Source organism: Salmo salar, chromosome ssa16, assembly GCF_905237065.1.
Source record: "Salmo salar chromosome ssa16, Ssal_v3.1, whole genome shotgun sequence".
Taxonomy (NCBI): domain Eukaryota; kingdom Metazoa; phylum Chordata; class Actinopteri; order Salmoniformes; family Salmonidae; genus Salmo; species Salmo salar.
The window spans coordinates 34666027-34688580 of NC_059457.1; the positions used below are offsets into that span (position 1 = coordinate 34666027).

At 47.1% G+C, this 22554-nt stretch overlaps 2 protein-coding genes and 1 pseudogene across 2 annotated transcripts; 1 reads left to right on the forward strand and 2 right to left on the reverse strand.

Annotated features, from left to right (window-relative positions):
* Positions 1-713: 713 nt before the first annotated feature.
* Positions 714-5453, reverse strand: cotl1 (coactosin-like F-actin binding protein 1). Its single transcript, XM_014148956.2, has 4 exons — positions 5034-5453; positions 4427-4509; positions 1912-2069; positions 714-1734 (listed from the first exon to the last, which is right to left on the reverse strand). The coding sequence occupies exons 1-4, from the start codon at positions 5108-5110 to the stop codon at positions 1624-1626; spliced, it is 429 nt and encodes a 142-aa protein (XP_014004431.1). The 5' UTR covers positions 5111-5453; the 3' UTR covers positions 714-1623.
* On the forward strand, positions 2069-13879 carry LOC106573683 (kelch-like protein 36; annotated as a pseudogene).
* A 2319-nt stretch (positions 13880-16198) lies between these two features.
* zgc:56622 (aldo/keto reductase) lies at positions 16199-22037 on the reverse strand. Its single transcript, XM_014148955.2, has 10 exons — positions 21752-22037; positions 21374-21547; positions 19931-20047; positions 18116-18193; positions 17851-17967; positions 17305-17417; positions 17066-17153; positions 16883-16966; positions 16522-16604; positions 16199-16422 (listed from the first exon to the last, which is right to left on the reverse strand). The coding sequence occupies exons 1-10, from the start codon at positions 21833-21835 to the stop codon at positions 16389-16391; spliced, it is 972 nt and encodes a 323-aa protein (XP_014004430.1). The 5' UTR covers positions 21836-22037; the 3' UTR covers positions 16199-16388.
* Positions 22038-22554: the final 517 nt, after the last annotated feature.

The window sequence follows — 22554 nt, forward strand, 5'->3', positions numbered from 1 at the left end:
AGAATTGTCCGACTTGCGCCTACATGTTGATTGCATGAACTTAACAAAAATCATGTCATCAAAGGTCATGAAGTTTTGACTGCAAGATTCTACACTTGCTCTTCACCAACTTCATCCTGCAGCATCGCCTGCATTGTGGGTGGCTCTATTGTCCACCGATCATTAGCGTGTTTTTGTTTGACCCATGCAAACGTGACCAAAGACGTGACTGAAACAGGAACCAACTTCGCCGCAATTCATGTATACAGTGGATATGTACAAATGAATGTGATATTTAAGGCTCTCTCACCAATTGATTGTACAATGTACACACAATATTTACAGTGTGTGATATGGGGGTTGGAGACATGTATATTTCGACATTATAAAGAACAACTTTTATAAACAATGGCAACACTGCCATGTTGCACTGAGCCTTGCTGTTGGAAAACCACATCAGTGTCCGACTTTCGGTTGTCACAGATGCACCTCCCCCGACTTCACTCCTCAAATTTGTCTACAGTCAGTTGCTTTCACTTTACCACTCAAACGAGCCCAGTTACTATGTGGACTCTGGACTACGTTGGCACAATGCCAAGAGCTTCCATTACATCACTGCCCCCCTGAGTCTCACCACCACCTCAAAACTAATTTACCTTATTCTCACATCACCCAAAGAGCACTCCTGTCCATGTAAATGAGAGCTTTAGACACAAACAAAGAGACCAGCGAGCTTGAAAAAACATTTTTTTTATTCTGAAATGATTGATCATGTGCCCAAGTTCAGTTTTTAAAAGTCTCCTCAAATCTCCTAGATAACTTTGCTCTCAAGAATAAATCAAAGGTTATAGAAAATAAAAGTAATCTTTAAAAAAAAAACATTCCTTTTTGGGGTTTAATCCAAATAAAAAGAGAGGCTACACTAGAGAAATGGCTGCTCCTGGGTTGGGCTGACTTAAAGTGCTACAGCCCTGTCCCATTGGTTTGTGGGCCATAGGCAAATCATAGTCTCACCCCCATGAGTGGAGGATAGCCAATCACAGTGTAGTGTCCACAAACACACACACCTCCCATGATGCCCCTCTCTCCATGGGAGATTAAGGCAGTTAACACAGTGGGGTATACCTTGCGGGTGGATTGGGAGATGAGAAAAGCTGGTCAGGAAAGACCTCTATTGCCAAGGATGCATGTTTAGACTACAACCACAGAAGAATACAGTAAAAGCACGATGATGAGAAGTCAAATCAGATAGAGGCCCTTGCCCTTGTTCTGACAAACAGTACAGTAATGTGTCTTTTCCAGTTGTAACACAAACACAGCCCACCAGATTGAGAGAGTTCTTAACGTTGCGCCGCAGCTGAGATGATAGTGAGATGATGCACAGTACAGTAGATAATCATCCATGACCTGACAGGTGAGAGGGCTGAGGATAGGACTATAGCCATATATATGTCTGAGTGTGTCTCCACATGCTTTTTTGTGAGAGTGTGTGTGTTGCTGTGTGTTAAAGTGTGTATCTGTGTGTGCGTGTTTGTACATGTGTGTGTGTATATATCCCCCTCTCTCTCTCATCCAGGCATGAAGACCCCTCCCTCTCCCAAAAGGTAGCAGCCCCTCCCCTGCCCCGCCCTGGTGGACTCTCCTCTACTCTCCCTGGGCGTCATAGTTGGCCCCGCCTGCCTTCTTCAGCTCGGTGCGAATGTAGTCCTCCTCCAGCTCACGAGGATCACTGATCATGAACTCCTTGGCAAAGTTCTGCGGGAGACAAACAGAGGAGGAATTTAAGAGAAAAAGTGTTGAAAAAAGATAGACAAAACGAAGGTACATTTTTATACTTTATGTGCCATTTAATGTACTGTATTTTAACAGAACATTAATATTTGATATTTGTGAAGGAATCATGTGAGTATGTGTGAGAACAGAGTCCCTAACCTGGACAATATCTTTCACCAACGTCTTGTCAGTGCTGATCTTGGCACGCTGCAGGCCGCTCACGTTTTCCCCTATCCAGGTGATGAGGGTGAACTTGGCACGTTTGCTCATGGCGTCACCCGTCGTGATCCGCACAAAGCCAAAGAGACGCACATCATCTGAGAGAGAGAGAGAGAGAGTCATAAATTAGACTGACCATCAGACAAGCAGAAACATGCAGAGAGACTGATGACACCATGTTCCATTCCCAGCTGCCTCATGACAGGTAATTACAGTATAGTTGTTAGAGAAATGGATTTGTCTCCATGTCCATGTTGGCAAGGCCTGATTCCTGTTAACTGTGAGTTGATTGAGCTTTGTGAGAGTGTTTCTATGCCGCTGTAAGAAGTATGAATACAGACGGGGAGTTTTGGCTTGTTATGGTGACACTACCTTGGCCAAGCACCAAATCCAAAAGTGCAATAAATCTGTGAGTACGAGAGACAGGGGAAGGTATTCAGGTCAACAGACTAAATAAAAAGGGGCTGGAGTTGTGAGCAATACCGAGGGGACTGGGGAGGCAGTGATTCAGGGTTCACTCTTTCACGCTCTGTCTCACACAAACACACTAAAACACACACATCACATGTTAGCCCTACATCACCAGCTGCATTGGCCTGGAATAGAGCAGTTTTTTTTCCTGTATAGTCCAACACACCAAATATGTGCCAAATCACTTCTCTAAATAGATTATAGTAAAGGTAATAACACATTTATGACATGATTCTGCTCTGGTCTGGGCCCTGGCCCTTCCTTACCATTAATAATGCCCCATTGGTTCCCTCTGTACTGATCGGTACCATCTCGGCGTGATATCTGTGTTTACCTGTGCCTTGCTGATAGAGATTTTCCTGGCAGAGCTTCACAAGCAGCACACATCTAAAGGCTTTTGTTGTGCATGAACAATAATCAGTGTTCAAACTGTTATCAGCATGGTTACAAAGGCCATTGTTAATTTCAACACCTACCCTGCATGTCCCCTACATGTCACATGACTTAGCCATGATCTCCACCAGACCACACACACACTATGCTGTTTCTCTGTATAACAAACCACAATTGGATGTTTCTAGCACTTAAATTCTTAAAAAGGTCAGATTTTTTGTGCTTATTTCTATATTTGTCACATTTGTGCTTATTTCTATATTTGTCACATTGTGGCAGACAAGTAATGAATAAGCATATACCACTGTTGAAAGAAAACACTAATTGTGCTAACTGAGTATCAAGCCTGACCTCCCCTGTTGTAAACTTTCTGGTTTGTCATACTAAGCTCAATATCTCTTCCCTCTCTAAGCCATCCATTCTAGTTGTGCTGACAATGCTATTAACACAAGTGCCCAGAAAACTGCTGTACTACTGAAACTATGATGATGTAGCAAAAAGGCAAATAGAACGCTTTAGTTTAGCCCTTTAATTGATAAGAAAGACATAGTGTGCTAAAATAAACATCTGTCTATCTAAACAACAGATGCAATAACTGAGCCTTCCCATATACGTATCCACTACTTTTGACTGCAACAGTCTGTGGCCCTCAAATACAGGATGAGACTTTTACAGTTTCTGTTAAAGCAGACTCATCAGACTGTATGAAACATCTTATACAGTAGGATTAGAGCATCAACATTCACTGGGCAAAGACAAGGTTCAAAGTGAGGAGAGATGGTGGTAGTATGGGACAGCCAGAGGTACTATTTGGGTAGTTAGTATAGCAATACATCAGTTCTCCTATTTAAAAAGGGTAATAAATACATCAGTAATAGGCCTAGATCGTAATAAATCCGAATTACATCACTGGAATGCATGCCCTGAAACATAAATAAACCGGAGCAGCCTACAGCCAAGGGCCATACAGGCGCACCAGCGCTGGAGTATTTACCCGCCACGCCCAACACTCCATATCTAATTAGGGTGGTGAGAGAGTGTCAGGAAAGGGTGCTGATAGGGGGGTGACAGCATGATTTGCTCACTAGGGGTGGGCACATTTATACTATGTCCTACATAGTGGGATAAAGACCCTGCACTGTGCACAAAAAAACAGTGGTCACACTTTCAATGTTACTAATATTATGGCTTTATATTTCACACTTTTTAAGAACCCAGAAAGGCCTACTGCTGTATGAAGTCACGGGACAGATAGGCTATTAAATGGTCACTGGGTCGCAGTACTTCTGGATTAAGTAGCCTATTGACGGCCAATAGAGTTGTATAAGATTATTGCTCTGGTAGGCTACAGGGCGTCACAAATCGGAAGTTCCTTCAAGCGCTGACATTATTTAATTCTTTACAAGGAACACAATTTCAGATAATATACATTTCCAACAACTCAATGAGCCCTATTGACTGACATGGCAACACGTCGTGAAAATGTGTGTGGTCTATAGATTATTACAGCGATGTTGCCATTACGCAGGACCATTGCGGACAATTTGAAATAACCGCATAAACGCAAAAATGAATGAAATCCCGGCCTTACCTGTGCACTGACTCTTGAATTCTTCATAATCAGTCCCCTGGCCCGCCGGCACAATCATATGACCCTCATATTTAAACGCGGCCCTAAAAGAACATAAAAGGCACAGTAAATGAATGAATTAAAATGCACTAACCTTACAGTAATCTCAAATGGAGTATTCAGACCCTGTCTGTCAATAAAATCAGTAATAATCCATGACCACGTCCATCATCCGACATCTATCGGCTGGGATTACAATGTATCTATCTAGTCGAGACCAGGCTGCGTCGGCTATTCATTCAAAAACCGGTGTGTCAATTAAGGGGCAGACTTGTCAGGTTTTGTGTCAACATATACGTGTCATTATCCCTGTATCTCTTGGATAGGCAAAATAAATGAGTCATGCCCCGGTGCCCTGACTTATTAGACCAAGAGAGGTAATTTATGGGGAGGAGAGAAACAATTTTAATCAAATGAAACACTGGATGAATGAATGAGAAGTGCGCAGTTTGATTATTCGTCCATTGTTATTGATTTTATAAATCCAGACTCAAATACATTTTTAGGATGCTGTGTAAAATATCAGATTCCCACAATTGCCTATGCACAACAAATTCACCACACTCACCAGTTTATCTCTGTGTTATCGTCTCTGACGAGGTTATAAGCTTCCCTGCAAGCCTCTTTATCGATTCGTGTTGCCATTTTGGATGGACGCAAATGGACAGTAGAAATGAGAACGCAGAACAGATATGCTACCAGTAGTCAAAGTGAAAAAAGCGAGGCGAAAAGAAAAATCAAAAAGGAGCAGAACGAGAGTTATACAATAGAGACACCTCTAGTCTGAAATCAGCAGCCCCTATTGAGCAGTCGAGTCTGTCTATTACACGAGGAGCTCGCTGAACAGGGTGTATCTTTTCTCAATTATCTGAGAAAGCGACTCTTTCCACGACTTGATTCATTTCCTATAGCCAGTTTATGGGCGTTGGTGATGTTTGTCAATCAGGTTGCCGTACTAGTGCGGCGAAGTCCCCCAGACGCAGTATTCACCTCCCAATGGTTAACTGAGGTATTCAGTCAAATTAAATCCACCCTTTTTCTATTGTTGCCGTTTTACTGCGCTATCCTGCCATCTTGTGGTCTGTTAATGTGATCGATGCTGGAGAACAATATCCCGCAGCAAACAGTTTCCCAAACAATAACCACAGTGTGATTATAGCCCAAGAGACAATTAAACATTCATAGAAAATAATAAACCATGGAAAGTATAACTAGAAAACACAGAGATTGAGGTCATTTATTTCAAGCTATATGAGGGGACCAAGCGAGAGAAGGATAAATAAATAAATAAATAAGATAGATAGAGAGATTGTGTGTGTTAGTCATTTTCCAATGGCTGTACCTGCATGACCACATCCCCCATGAATTGATGAGCCGAAAATATCTAGAATAAAATCAACATGCAAACTAAACGTTTCTACACTGAGGGATATGATTGCGTGGAGATACGTTTAGCAGTGCAATGCTCAAACTAACCTTTTAGATCTATGTCCAATAGCTTTACGTTTTCAGCAGTGCATGGTAGGCCTAATTGCCGTTTCTGAATGCATCCTAAGTGGGCTCATGCACTCGCCATATGATTGGTTGGATTCACATACAGTCCATGGCTACTTCCTGGATTAGATCATGACTGCGGCTAAACAACAAAATAATACATTTTCAAACTGCTTTTGATCAAGCATGATGTAACAATGGATTATGCTTTTTGCCCTGTTTATCAAAAGTGTTGGAAAAACGTGTCAATAATCAACTGACTGTCTTCCTTTATGTGTATAGTATTCTCTCTGGTATGCAATCTGGTTTCCATTCAGGTTATGGATGTGCCACTGCAACCTTAAAGGTCCTAAATTATGTCACCATTGCCCTTGATTCTAAGCAATGTTGTGCTGCTATTTTTATTGACTTGGCCAAAGATTTTGATTCGGTAGACCATTCCATTCTTGTGGGCCGGCTAAGGAGTATTGGTGTCTGAGGGGTCTTTGGCTTGGTTTGCTGACTACTTCTCTCAAAGAGTGCAGTGTATAAAGTCAGAACATCTGCTGTCTCAGCCACTGCCTGTCATCAAGGGAGTACCCCAAGGCTTAATCCTTGATCCCCATCAACAACATAGCTCAGACAGTAGGAAGCTCTCTCATCCATTTATATGTAGACGATACAGTCTTATACTCAACTAGCCCCTCCCTGGATTTTGTGTGAAATGCTCTACAACAAAGCTTTTTTAGGCTCCATCAAGCTTTCTCTGCCCTTAACCTTGTTCACAACACCTACAAAACAAAGGTCATGTGGTTTGGTAAGAAGAATGCCCCTCTCCCCATCAGTGTAATTACTACCTCTGAGGGTTTAGAGCTTGAGGTAGCCACCTCATACAAGTATTTGGGTGTCTAGCTAGGTACACTGCCCTTCTCTCAGCACATATCAAAGCTGCAGGCTAAGGATAAATCCAGACTTGGTTTCCTCTATCGTAATCGCTCCTCTTTCTCCCTAGCTGCCAAACTAACCCTGATTCAGATGACCATTCTACCCATGCTAGATTACAGAGATTTATAGATGTATAATTTATAGATCGGCAGGTAAGGGTGCTCTCGAGCGGCTAGATGTTCTTTAACATTCGGCCATCAGATTTGCCACCAATGCTCCTTATAGGACACATCACTGCACTCTATACTCCTCTGTAAACTGGACATCTTTGTATACCCATCGTTTTTTTAAATTAAAATTCTAATGATGAACACATCCTCTGCTGCACCTTGGTCCCCTTTTCCAGACAGCCGTTACAGGCTAGTAGCCCACATATGATTTCTCTGAATTCTATCATACAAATTTCACTGTCCTTTAGATTGTGTTGGATTGAGAGCACACAATGGATGATGGAAGACAAAGCCATGTTTCACGGCCTCAACGGATAAGTGAGTCATCCAAGGTTAGTAGCATGATGTGACCTATCTAGCTACAGTATTAGTTTTGTCTTACCTAACTAACTTACTTCAAGTATCACTTTTAATGTAATATTATCTGTTGCTCTGTGTCTCAGGTTTACTGTTGGGCGGAGCAAGGTGACTTCCTCTTGCAGGGTCTAAATGAGCAGCGTCAGCGCAACCAGCTGTGATTCGTGGTGCTGGTGGCTGATGAGCAGCGTATCCCAGCCCACTGCACCCTACTGGCCATCTCAAGCCCTTCCTTCCAGGCTATATTCACCCTGGGAATGAGGGAGGAGCGACAGACAGAGGTGGAGCTGGTGGGGGTCTCCTTTAGGCTGTGGTGGACTTCCTCTACAGTGGGGAGCTGCTGCTGGACGGAGGAAACATTGACTGTGTTCTGGAGACGGACCACCTGCTGCAGGTGTGGATGGCAGTGGACTTTTGCTGCTGTCACAACCTCCGCCGAAGTCGGTCCCTCTCCTTGTTCGGGCGGCGTTCGGCGGTCGACGTCACCGGCCTTCTAGCCACCGCGATCCACTATTCATTTTCCATTTGTTTTGTCTTTGTTTTACACACCTGATTTCAATCCCACAATTACTTGTTCATTATTTAATCCTCTGTCCCCCCCATGTTTTTTTGTGAGTGATTGTTATTTGTATTTTCGGCCTGTCATGGTGTGCATGTATTTGTTACTTTGTATATTTGACATTTTTAGTAAAAATACGTGAGAGTGTGTCCTCCCTCATCTCTTGCCTCTCAGGCAAAGCTCTGGAGTGGGCCAACGCCGTATGGTGTGAGGGAGATGTGGCATTGGATCATTACGCAGAGTTCACCCGCCGCTTTCAGGCAGTGTTCGACCACCCGCCTGAGGGTCGAGCGGCGGGTGAACGTCTGTTCCACCTGAGGCAGGGGACGAGGAGCGCGCAGGATTTCGCCTTGGACTTCCGGACCCTGGCCGCCAGCACGGGATGGAACGACAGGGCCCTGATCGATCACTACAGGTGCAGTCTGCGCGAGGACGTCCGTCGGGAGTTGGCCTGCCGAGACACCACCCTCACATTGGACCAGCTGGTGAACCTGTCCATTCGGCTGGACAACCTGCTGACTGCCCGCGGGCGTCCTGATTGGGACTTGTCAGTTCCATCCCCCAGCACCTCCGCTCCAACGCCCATGGAGCTGGGAGGTGCTGCACTTAGGGCGGCCGGAGGAGGGGCCATTCCCTGCACCATCTGTGGCCGCAGAGGGCACACTGCTGGTTGGTGCTGGAGGGAGTCGAGGCAGCAGGCAGGGCACTATCGTATCACCCCAGGTGAGTCGGCACCAGGCTCACCCAGAGCCCCCTGTTGCTCACATGTATGTGTTTATTTAATTTCCTGAGTTTACCCCGCATTCCCAGCATAAGGCACTAGTAGATTCAGGCTCAGCTGGGAATTTTATTGACCGTTCATTTGCTCATAGTTTCGGGGTTCCCCTTGTTTCTGTGGATATGCCTTTCCCTGTGCACGCCCTAGATAGTCGACCATTAGGGTCAGGGCTGATTAGGGAAGCCACCGCTCCACTTGACATGGTTACGCAGGAGGGTCATGAGGAGAGAATCAGTCTCTTCCTGATTGATTCTCCTGCGTTTCCCGTGGTGCTGGGCTTACCCTGGTTGGCCTATCATGACCCCACTATTTCGTGGCAACAGAGGGCTCTCAAGGGGTGGTCAAGAGAGTGCTCAGGGAGGTGTGTGGGGGTTTCCATCGGTGCGACTACGATGGAAAGTCCAGACCAGGTCTCCACGGAGCACATCCCCTCAGAATATGACGATTTGGCTCTCGCCTTCTGTAAGAAGAGGGCGACTAAATGACCAGCTCATCGATGGGGGGATTGTGCAATAAATCTCCTGGTAGACGCAACACTTCCCAGGAGTCCCGTGTATCCTCTGTCACAGGAAGAGACGGTGGCTATGGAAACATATGTCTCCGAATCCCTGGGGCAGGGATACATTCGGCCTTCCACTTCACCTGCCTCCTCGAGTTTATTTTTTGTGAAGAAGAAGGATGGGGGTCTGCGCCCATGTATTGACTATCGAGGGATCAATCAGATCACGGTGATGTACAGCTACCCGCTGCCTCTCATCGCCAGTGCGATCGAGTCAATGCACGGGTTGCGCTTCTTCACAAAATTGGATCTCAGGAGCGCTTACAACCTGGTGTGTATCCGGGAGGGGGACGAGTGGAAGGCGGCATTTAGTACCACCTCAGGGCACTATGAGTACCTCGTCATGCCGTACGGGTTGATGAATCCTCCATCAGTCTTCCGGGCCTTTGTTGACGAGATTTTCCGGGACCTGCACGGGCAGGGTGTAGTGGTGTATATTGCTGACATTCTGATATACTCTGCTACACGCGCCGAGCATGTGTCCCTGGTGCGCAGGGTGCTTGGTCGACTGTTGGAGCATGACCTGTACGTCAAGGCTGACGAATATCTGTTATTCCACCAGTCCATCTCCTTCTTAGGGTACCGCATTTCCACGTCAGGGGTGTAGATGTAGAGTGACCGCATTTCAGCCATGCGTAATTGGCCGACTCCCACCACGGTAAAGGAAGTGCAGCGGTTTCTGGGGTTTGCCAACTACTACTGGAGGTTTATCCGGGGGTTTGGTCAGGTAGCAGCTCCCATTACCTCACTGCTGAAGGGAGGACCGGTGCGGATGCAGTGGTCGGCTGAGGCGGACAGGGCTTTTGGTCACCTGAAGGCTCTGTTTACCTCAGCTCCCGTGCTGGCTCATCCGGATCCCTCTTTGGCATTCATAGTAGAGGTGGACGCGTCCGAGGCTGGGATAGGAGCCGTGCTCTCTCAGCGCTCAGGCACTCCACCAAAGCTCCGCCCCGTGCCTTCTTTTCGAAGAAGCTCAGCCCGGCGGAGTGAAACTATGATGTGGGGGACCGGGAGTTGTTGGCTGTTGTCAAGGCTCTGAAGGTGTGGAGACATTGGCTTGAGGGGGCTAAAAACCCTTTTCTCATCTGGACTGACCACCGCAATCTGGAGTACATCCGGGAGGCGAGGAGACTGAACCCTCGCCAGGCAAGGTGGGCTATGTTCTTTACCCGTTTTGTTTTCACCCTACCCTACAGACCAGGTTCCCAGAACGCTAAGGCAGATGCACTATCCCCGATGTATGACACAGAGGAGCGGTCCATGGATCCCACTCCCATACTCTCGGCTTCTTGCCTGGTGGCACCGGTGGTGTGGGAGCTGGACGCGGACATCGAGCGGGCGTTACGCACAGAGCCCACTCCCCCCAGTGTCCAGCTGGGCGTCTGTACGTTCCGTCTGCTGTCCATGACCGTTTGATCTATTGGGCCCATACGTCACCTCCTCTGGTCATCCTGGCATCGGGCGGACGGTGCGTTGCCTTAGTGGGAAGTACTGGTGGCCCACCTTGGCCAAGGACGTCAGGGTTTATGTTTCCTCCTGCTCGGTGTGAGCCCAGTGCAAGGCTCCCAGGCACCTGCCCAGAGGGAAGTTACAACCCCTACCCGTTCCACAACGGCCGTGGTCGCACCTGTCGGTGGACTTCCTGACGGATCTTCCTCCCTCACAGGGCAACACCACGATCCTGGTCGTTGTGGATCGGTTTTCTAAGTCCTGTCGTCTCCTCCCTTTGCCTGGTCTCCCGACGGCCCTACAGACTGCGGAGGCCCTGTTCACTCATGTCTCCCGGCACCACGGGGTGCCTGAGGATATAGTCTCTGATCGAGGTCCCCAGTTCACGTCCAGGGTCTGGAGAGCGTTCATGGAACGTCTGGGGGTCTCGGTCAGCCTCACCTCAGGTTTTCACCCCGAGAGTAATGGGCAGGTGGAGAGAGTAAACCAGGATGTGGGTAGGTTTCTGCGGTCATATTGCCAGGACCGGCCGGGGGAATGGGCGGCGTTCATCCCCTGGGCAGAGATGGCACAAAACTCACTCCGCCACTCCTCCACTAACCTCTCTCCTTTCCAGTGCGTACTGGAGTCGGTCCCTCTCCTTGTTAGGGCGGCATTCGGCGGTCGACGTCACCGGCCTTCTAGCCACCCCCTTTTCATTTTCATTTGTTTTGTCTTTGTTTTACACACCTGATTTCAATCCCACAATTACTTGTTCATTATTTAACCCTCTGTTCCCCCATGTTTTTTTGTGAGTGATTGTTATTTGTATTTTCGGTCTGTCATGGTGTGTGTGTATTTGTTACTTTGTATATTTGACATTTTTAGTAAAAATACGTTGATTACTCATATCTGCTGTCCTGCGCCTGACTCTCTACACCAGCTACACCTAGGACCCATTACAGCTGCCAGTACCTGGAGAAAGAGGTGAGTGAGGAGAACTACCTGTAACTGCAGGAGCTGGCTCTGCTCTACAGCCTGGAGAGACTAGATGCCTACATCGACTACTTAATCCTGGAATGCTTCGCCACCCTCTCCTTCACCCCAGGCTTCCTGAGTGATGTCTGGCTGCCCAAGCTCCTACATGGCCAGCAGGCAGGTCCAGCACGAGAGTGAGCAGGCCCTGCTCCAGGCTTCTCTCCAGTGGCTGAGCCACACGCCAGACCGCCCTGCACACGCCCGCCAGCTCCTCTCCCACATCCACGTCCTCCCTGCTGTATGGGCTCTGCTGCCCCAGGAGGCCAGCTGTGAGGTGCTGGTGGAGGAGGCTCTGAACTACCACACAAGGGCCAGTGCCTAAGCCGTTTTGCAGACAGGCGGCGGGGAGGGGAGGAGCAGTTCCTACTTGTGGGTGGGGAGGTGTCAGAGCATGGGGGAGGAGCTGACTGCAGATGTTCGCTTGCTAGATTTAGACTCTGGTCGGTGGATGGTGGAGACCCAGATCCCAGCCCAGAGGAGCTACCACCGTGCCACTGTACTGGGGGAGTTCATCATGCAACTCATCACAAGTTAATGGAGGTGATGCTGCCAGGAACCTGCTGTACTGCTACAAACTCTGAGACAACCAGTTGATCAAGGTAAAGCTCTGCTCTTACGCTGCAACCCAACCTAACATTTCCAAAATGACTCCAATTATGTTTAATCTCTTCTCTAGAGTGCCCCAATGAACCAGTGACGTGTGGATTTCTACCTGGGAGCCATTGGGGAGTGTCTGATTGCTGTTGGAGGGCGTAATAATAACGGGCTCTGTTGTCAGTGGAGATTTACAGTACTACAGACGACAATCAATTTTTCATTTGGAAGAGTCATGTAGCAGGACTGCCCAGGGGAGAATTCAACTCACCCTGACTCACAGTCACACTACTCCTCAATGGTCTCCCAAAGCGTCACCTGTACTCCTGTCTCTGACATTACTTCCCCTTGTTAAGCAGCAAGACAACAGAGTAAGGAGAACAACACTCTGCCTAAGGGGTAGCTCTCTGTTTTCACGGTTCCCAATACACATACTATAAGTATTGTGCCTCTTTGTCTGGCAGGCTGGCACAGCTCACATCAAAGCCCTTTCTCTCACTTGTCCCTCTGTACTCCATCTCTTTGCAGATTCACCTATGGCAATGCAGACACATCTCATAAAGGATTGGTCTACATCTCAGGCGGCCATGTCTACCAGATCGGGCCGTACCGGCGAGTCATGTTGAGCTATGACCCCAGAGGAGGAGACGTCTGGGTGGAGCGCCAGGCCATGTCATCTGCACGGGGGTGGCACTGCATGTCGTCACTTCACCACCTCATCTATGTAATCGGGGGCAGCAATGACCACAAGGAGAGAATTGAGTGCTTTGACATCCTGGTGGTGGAGGCCTTTGACCCCCAGAGTGAACAATGGATCCGTATAGCCCCCCTCCTCCAGCCTAACAGTAAGGTGATCTGGGGGGATAAGATCTTTAACAAAATATATATTTGACTTATTTTACCAGGTAAGTTGACTGAGAACACATTCTCATTTACAGCAACGTCCTGGGGAATAGTTACAGGGGAGAGGAGGGGGGATGAACGAGACAATCTACGTGCTGGGGGTCTACAGCTGGGAGAGCATGGTTTTCTCACTGGCCACACAGGGGTTTGACCCTGAAAATGCCAGTGTGTGCGGGACCCAGACCTTCCCAAAAACATTACAGGCAGAGGAAAAGAGCTGTGTAGCTGCCAATGGAACACAGTGGATGACAGAACGACCTATATCATTTCACATCATCTCTAAAAGCACAAAAGCTCACAAAAGGACTAGTTCTGTTTCAGCTAGTTTGTGAAGACTTCCAACATGCTTAACATTGGGGACTATGTGAAAAGTTTTACTTTGATGTGCTTCGTATTACAATTGAAGCATAATCTGTACTGAACAAAAATGTAAATGCACATGTAACAATTTCAAGGATTTCACTGAGTTAGAGTTCATAGAAAGAAATCAGTCAATTGAAATGAATTCATTAGGCCCTAATCTATGAATTTCAAATGATTGGCAGGGGCTGTCACGCCCTGACCCGAGAGAGAGGGTTTGTTTCTCTATGTGGTTAGGTCAGGGTGTGGGGTGGGCATTCTATGTGTTGTATTTCTTTGTGTTGAGCCGAGTATGGTTCCTAACCAGAGGCAGCTGTCTATCGTTGTCTCTGATTGGGAACCATACTTAGGCAGCCTGTTTTTCCTTTGGGTTTTGTGGGTAGTTGTTTTCTGTTTTGTTCCTTGTAACCTGACGGAACTGTTGACGGTCGTTTTTGTTGTTTTGATTTAGTGTTTTCATTAAAGTAAAATATGAGCACTTTACACACCGCGCCTTGGTCCTCTTTGTACGACTTACGTTACAGAACTACCCACCATGACTGGATCAAGCGGCGTGCCCAGGCAGAGATGGACACCTGGTCACACATGGAATGGATAGAGAGGAGAAACTGGACTTGGGGGCAAGTCATTGACAGATATCGGAGCCTACCAGGGAAGAACGAGAGGCAGCCCCAAAAATGTTTTTGGGGGGCACACGGGTAGTTTGGCTGGGCCAGGGGTGAGCCCTGAGCCAACTCCCCGTGCTTATTGTGGTGAGCATGTGCCTGCCTCTCGCACTCTCTCTCCGGTACGCCTCCATAATCCAGTATGTCCAGTGCCTGCTCCTCGCGCTCTCCCTCCAGTGCGCCTCCAGAATCCAGGAAGTCCTGTGCCTGCTTCCCACACTCTCCCTCCAGTTCGCCTCTTCCCTAGTCCGGAGCCTCCAGCGACGCTCCCCAGTCCGTAGCCTTCAGCGGCGGTCTGCAGCCCGGAGTCTTCAGCGACGGTCTGCAGCCCGGAGTCTTCAGCGACGGTCTGCAGCCCGGAGTCTTCAGCGACGGTCTGCAGCCCGGAGTCTTCAGCGACGGTCTGCAGCCCGGATTCTTCAGCGACGGTCTGCAGCCCGGAGTCTTCAGCGACGGTCTGCAGCCCGGAGTCTTCAGCGACGGTCTGCAGCCCGGAGTCTTCAGCGGTGGTCTGCAGCCCGGAGTCTTCAGCGGCGGTCTGCAGCCCGGAGTCTTCAGCGGCGGTCTGCAGCCCGGAGTCTTCAGCGGCGGCCTGCAGCCCGGAGTCTTCAGTGGCGGTCGGCAGTTCAGAGCCTCCGGCGCTGATCCACGGTCGGGTTCCTCCGGCAACACAGAAGTGGGGGGATCAGCGGGCGGTGTGGGGGCTACGCCCTGAACCAGAGCTGCCGCCTAGTATAGATGCCCACCCGGACCCTCCCTTATAGGTTCAGGTTTGCGGCCGGGAGGCCGCACCTTTGGGGGGGTACTGTCACGTCCTGACCCGAGAGAGAGGGTTTGTTTCTCTATGTGGTTAGGTCAGGGTGTGGGGTGGGGTGGGCATTCTATGTGTTGTATTTCTTTGTGTTGGGCCGAGTATGGTTCCTAACCAGAGGCAGCTGTCTATCGTTGTCTCTGATTGGGAACCATACTTAGGCAGCCTGTTTTTCCTTTGGGTTTTGTGGGTAGTTGTTTTCTGTTTTGTTCCTTGTAACCTGACGGAACTGTTGACGGTCGTTTTTGTTGTTTTCATTTAGTGTTTTCATTAAAGTAAAATATGAGCACTTTACACGCCGCACCTTGGTCCCCTTTGTACGACTTACGTTACAGGGGCACAGCCATGGGTGGGCCTGGGAGGGCATAGGCCCACCCACTTGGGAGCCAGGTCCACCCACTGGGGAGCCAGGCCCACCCACTGGGGAGCCAGGCCCAGCTAATTAGAATTTGTTTTTCCCCACAAAAGGGCTTTATAACAGGCAAAAATACTCCTCCACACCCCCCTTCCCCCTCCTCAGACGATCCCGCAGGTGAAGAAGCTGGATGTGGAGGTCCTGGGCTGGTGTAGTTACACGTGGTCTGCAGTTGTGAGGCCAGTTGGATGTACTGCCAAATTCTATAAAAACGACGTTGGTAAAGAGGAAGGATAAGTGCACCTGTGTAATGATCATGCTGTTTAATCAGCTTCAGACCAACACTTTTTTTTGTTATTTTACCTTTATTTAACTAGCCAAGTCAGTTAAGAACAAATTCTTATTTTCAATGACAGCCTAGGAACAGTGGGTTAACCGCCTTGTTCAGGGGCAGAACAACAGATTTTTACTTTGTCAGCTTGGGGATTCGATTTTGCAACCATTCGGTTACAAGTTCAACGCTCTAACCACTAGGCTACCTGCCGCCACTTTACATGTGTTTATATTTTTGTTCAGTATATGTGTTTTAAACTGAACGTTTTGTTTGAGTTATGATGATAAGAAAAAACATTGCGTCCCTTCAGAATCAGGCAGACAGGGCACAGTGTTGGCACAGAGGGCATACTGTATATCTATTCAAAACATGGCAACAAAAAAACAATACCATCCATCCATACCTTCAGGGCCACATTTCTATTTATCATCACAATTTCACATTATAGGTAAACAATAAACACTGGTTGAAGACCATTTGCAGGCCGATGTTGAGGAGGTGGATAGTAATCTGGCCTTGATCTCAGGTTGAGAAACAGTTATCCTATTCTCCCAAGTGACTTCTCTGTCTCTTGTTTCTGATCCCCAGGGACTCTCATTCAAAGGGGTAGTATGGATGAGACTTCAAGCTGAAGAACAGAAACATGTCAGGGTAGGAGTAGTTGTTCTCTACATGGAATTATTGATGTATTATGTATTTGTATAAGGAAGCGTTGAGCCTGTCTTACGAGTCGATGATGCAGCTCTTCCAGCCTCTATTCAGTCCTCTCAGTGCCGACATGTCCTCCTCATTCAGAGAGAAGTCAAAGATCTGCAGACAACACACTTTCTTTTTGAGTGTTTATTGTACCATTGACACATTTGATTTATGTTAGTGAGTAATATATGTGAAAGTTCAGTTAATAACTAAATGTGTAAACCAAGACATTGATCTGACATTGATCAAACTAGCACTAAGACTGAATACTATATCAGTCAAAGTCATATTGCTCAAACTGAACTTGACATGAACTCATGGTTTGATTGAGCAAGAGCTACATGTAGTACAAATGAGTAAATATAATCTATATTGGGTCAGAGAGAGTTCACCTTTGTGTTTTCCAGAATGTGATTGGGTTTCACACTTTTGGGGATCACTGCAATACCCTGCTGCACATGGTACCTCAGCAGCACCTGAAACAACACACACACATAGTCCTTAGATGCAGAGCCCAGATGCGCACACACACACACACACTAGATGTGTGTTTCTACTGAACTATCTAGTCTAACCTGAGCAGGGCTCCGTCGATGCTTCTTAGCCACGTCTCCTACCACAGGGTCTTCCAGCAGCTTCTCAGGATCAGTGTCTCCACGGTGACTGTAGGAAGTATTGACACAGTCAACTTTTGGAACATAGGGAGGGATGTTTACTCGGCCAACAGTGGGGTCAATAGTGCAGGACAGAGCAATATAGTGCAGGATCATAGTCCAGTCGCGAATGTATACATGTTGTTGTCAGGAGGACTCACAATTCTTTGGGTCTTCCAGGGGAACCTAAGGGGCTGTAGGCAGTGAGGGTGATGTTGCGAGACTTGCAGAACTCCACCAGGTCAGACTGGACCAGGTAGGGATGCAGCTCCACCTGCAGGAGCGGAGGGAGAGAGATAATGAGATTACAGAGCTGTCAGAACGCTCTTTCGGCTGTTATCCATTCTTGTCTCCTACTCTCTGACCCAGTAGCGACACCCACACACACTTTCAGAATGGTAAACACGCCCGTTTGCACATGTAGTGACCATGCATAAACACAGTTAACTGTGTATTGCACTGGTTGAGCTGGTTAAAGGAGTGAAATATGTTTGTGACACAGGAGGTTGGTGGCACATTAATCGTACTGGCTGGAACGAAATGAATGGAATGGTATCGAATTCATCAAACACGTTCCATGAACTCCATTCCAGCCATTACTATGAGCTGTCCTTCCCTCAGTAGCCTCCTGTGGTTTGTGAGGTACTCAGTGTTTCATAATAGTGTATTTGAAATAGCTAAAGTTGCAGTGTAAAGCCTTGAAGCACCTGGTTGACTGCAGGGGGAACCTTGGCCACAGAGAGCAGTCTCTCCAGCTGGAGGACGTTGAAGTTGGACACGCCAATGCTCTTCACTTTCCCTGAAGCCTGCAAGGCCTCCATCCCCTACATCACATAGCAGACATTACAGCACAGGCACAGTAATACACCACACTTCAAGATACCAAAAATAGACCACAAAAAAATACAAATAATTTTGTTGTTAGGAGACAGTATAATGATGTTGATGAAGAGGAGATGATAGTGTTTTAACCTTCCACACGTCCAGATAGTCAATGTCAGTGGTGAGCATTTCTCCATCTCTCATAGGGAAGAGCTCATCATCCACTTTCTGGAAGGAATGAAAAAGATACAGTGCATTCAGAAAGAATTTAGACCCCTTGACTTTTTCCACATTTTGTTACGTTACGGCCTTATTCTAAAAGGGATTGAAATGTTTTTTCCCCCTCATCAATCTACACACAATACCCCATAATGACAAAGCAAAAACAGGTTTTTCGAAATTTTAGCAAATGTATAAAAATAAAAATAAAAAAAATCACATTTACATAAGTATTCAGACCCTTTACTCAGTACTTTGTTGAAGCACCTTTGGCAGCTATTACAGCCTTGAGTCTTATTGGGTTTGACGCTACAAGGTTGGATACGCCTGTATTTGGGGAGTTTCTTCCATTCTTCTCTGCAGATCCTCTCAAGCTCTGTCAGGTTGGATGGGGAGCGTTGCTGCACAGCTATTTTCAGGTCTCTCCAGGAATGTTCGATTGGGTTCAAGTCCGGGCTCTGGCTGGGCCACTCAAGGACATTCAGAGACTTGTCCTGAAGCCACTCTTGCGTTTACTTGGCTGTGTGCTTACGGTTGTTGCCCTGTTGGAATGTGAACCTACGCCCCAGTCTGAGGTCCTGAGGGCTCTGGAGAAGGTTTTCATCAAGGATCTCTCTGTATTTTGCTCCGTTTGCTCCTTTCCCTCGATCCTGACAAGTATCCCAGTCCCTGCCGCTGAAAAACATCCCCACAGCTTGATGCTGCCACAACCATGCTTCACTGTAGGGATGGTGCCATGTTTCCTCCAGATGTGACGCTTGGCATTCAGGCCAAAGAGTTCAATCTTGGTTTCATCAACCCAGAGAATCTTTTTTCTCATTGTCTGAGAGTCCTTTAGGTGCCTTTTGGCAAACTCCAAGTGGGCTGTCATGTGCCTTTTACTGAGGTGTGGCTTCCATCTGGCCACTCTACCATAAATGCCTGATTGGTGGAGTGCTGCAGAGATGGTTGTCCTTATGGAAGGTTCTCCCATCTCCACAGAGGAACTCTGGAGCTCTTTCAGAGTGAGCATCGGGTTCTTGGTCACCTCGCTGTCACCCCGATTGCTCAGTTTGGCCGGGCGGCCAGCTCTAGAAAGAGTCTTGGTGGTTCAAAACTTCTTCCATTTAAGAATGATGGAGGCCACTGTGTTGTTGGGGACCTTCAATGCTGCAGAAATGTTTTGGTACCCTTCCCCAGATCTGTGCCTCGACACAATCCTTTCTCAGAGCTCTATGGACAATCCCTTCGACCTCATGGCTTGGTTTTTTCTCTAACATGCACTGTCAACTGTGGAACCTTATATAGACAGGTGTGTGCCTTTCCAAATCATGTCCAATCAATTGAATTTACCACAGGTGGACGCCAATGAAGTTGTAGAAACATATCAAGAATGATCAATGGAACAGGATGCACCTGAGCTCAATTTTCGAGTCTCATATCAAAGGGTCTGAATACTTATGTAAATAAGCTATTTCTGTTTTTTATTTTAAATACATTTGCAAAAAATAAAAAATAACCTGTTTCGCTTTGTCAGTATGGGGTATTGTGTTTAGATTGATGAGGGAAAAAATAATTTCATCAATTTTAGAATAAGGCTGCAACATAACAAAATGTGGATTAAGGGAAGGGATCTGAATACTTTCCAAATGCAAGTAAACCGAGATTTGTTGTTGAAATGTCAAGAACTGTATCAGAAGAGTCCATTAGTCCCTGTATCATCCATGTGACTATTTGTGCCAGTGTCAGTGTGAACTGTAATCCCACCTTCAGTCCTATAGGGAAGTGCATCAGGTACAGGTCCAGATAGTCCAGCTGCAAGTCACTCAGGGACTTGTTTAGACACAATGGGATGTCATGGGTGGCATGGTGTGTACTCCACAACTACACACAAAGAAGTGGTCACAGGTCTATTCAGCAACACAACACAATGATGTAGTAAATCAACCATGAATACAGACAACAAGAGCCCGTAGATAGAAACCAGTTCTGCTTCCAATCAGTACATATGTCAACTGAGGTCCTGCTTGTTATTGGGAGGTTTTCTGAAAAATCACTTAGTCAATATGCCTTAACCTTTTTAGTGTTACGTAATAGACATCGACCAATAAAACTAGTGGATATATCAACAAATACTCTACAGTAGAGGTCTTCACGGGTCCACCCGAACCCAAATACCAGAGACCAGCCCCGGGACCCGAGCGGGTCTGGGTCCAAAATGTATACTTTTCCCTCGGGTCTGGGTCAGGTCCTGTTTGATTGTCATCGGTTCTCAGATCTATGTCACTACAGCTGATAGACCCGAGTGGACCCAAATGGACCCGACAACGGCTCTCCACAGCATATAGCATATTAACTTTACGCTAATAAGGTGAATTTATTGACTTATAGAAGGCCTAGCCAACATATAAAGACCTATTCATTAACCAGAAGAGCAACTTGGCTGATAAACATAATTTTCTTGTCACTAGGGTCCAATCGGTTCTGGTCTAGGTTGGTTGTTGTCGGGTCCATATGGGTTCGGGTCTGAGTCCCCCATTTACTTTATGATCGGGTCCGTTCAGGTCCTGGTCTGATTGTCCCCGGGTTCATTCGGCTCCGGGTTGTCACGACTCCCACTGAAGGTGGCTCCCCCTCCTGCTCGGGTGGCGCTCGGCGGTCGTCGTCACCGGCCTACTAGCTGCCACTGATTCCCTTTTGTTTTCCCCCCTTTCCGTTATTGTTTGCACCTGTTCTGTGTTGGGTTGATTAGCGGGGACATATTAGCCAGTAGGCCCGCCTGCTCTTTGTGCGGGATTGTTTCTCTGTATGTGTTGCTTGTGTACACGCTGATTGTGTTTTTGCGCTAGTGAGTGGTTTTGCACCGACTGTGTTTGTCCCCTGTGTTTGGGGCACTTTGTTTTGTGTGCGCTCTGATCGCTGTTTGGGGTGGCTTGTGTTTTCGCCGTTGGGCTCATTAAAAGCCTTTACCCTGTATCGCTGCTTCCTGTGTTTGATTCCTCACCTACTACGCCCAAGCCTTACACGGGTCCACTTTTTGGACCCAAGAAGATCTCTACTCTACAGGCAATATTCATATCAGATTATATGTATTTGAACTTTGTATTGGACCAAAAGATCAAAGGGCAAGTTCATGTCCACCTGGAACAGTGACAGCCAGCCCACATAAACACTCAGACTCCACCTCTTGGTTGCAGCCGCAGCACCCACCTTACTGACGACGTACATGTCTTGTCGTCGGATGATGCCTTGCTGCATCTTGGAACAGAGAGCCTTGCTGATCTCGACCTCATTGCGGTAGCTGTATGCTGTGTCTATGTGACGGTAACCAGCAGCTATGGCAGCTTCCACCGCACTTTGACACACTGCTGCTGAACTGCTTGACTGAACAACACAAAGACACCGTAATGACCATTTAACCCACTGTGTAATAACAACAATCACCACTGTAATAACATACACCTTTCATACTTAGAGAATAATACATAGACATTATATATACTGAGATTTTGAGATAACCTTCAATGTGTGGTTGAGGTAGGGAGTGGGAGAGAGAGAAAGAGAGAGCAAGAAAGAGAGAGAGGGTACCTTCCATGTTCCAAAGCCCAGCAGTGGCATGCGTGTGCCATCATTCAGCTCTACTGTCCGAACAACACTGGTGCTTGCCTCCATGTGGTGGGTTAAAACAGCATAGAAAGACAGGAAGAGCCTTGTGACAGGGACTTGTGACTTCCTCTTTACCAACTACTTTGTTACCCGCATACCCTTCTCTTTGTATCTCTCTCTCTCTCTCTCCCTCTTGCGTCCTTCCTTATCTTTCTAGTTAATCATTGAACTATGTAAGAAGTACTTCACCACAATTGTGTATTTATGTGTACACTCAGTAACTGAGGGCTGTTGTAAAGACTCAGGGGAGGAAGGAGAATGTTGTAAAGGTCACTTTCTTCAGACAGGAAATACTGTAGGCCTAGACAACAGGGTCCTCGTGCACAATATGTGGTAGGAAAGGTGTGGCCTATGCACTGTGAGATATATGTGATATTGTACCAAAGTGTACATTTTAACTTAAAAGTGTTTGGGGATGCAATGCAAATACATTCAGACATGCAATTCCTGGATGCAGGCCAAATAATGTGTCCTTGTTGAATCTGCTCAGCAACATCCCAGACTGCAATACACACATCCAACAGTAGGATGTGCTATAGTGTCAGCAATGAATGATTTCATGTCACAGTCAGTCATCAAAATGAGCTGAAGAAGCATACCATTGAACCACAGCTGTGTGGAGTTAGAATGATAAATGTATCTGTGTGTAGTATGAGTAAAAGTATTTCATTGTAATATTCATTATTTGTCGGGACATTTGTTTTCTTTCTTTAAAACCAAGAGAG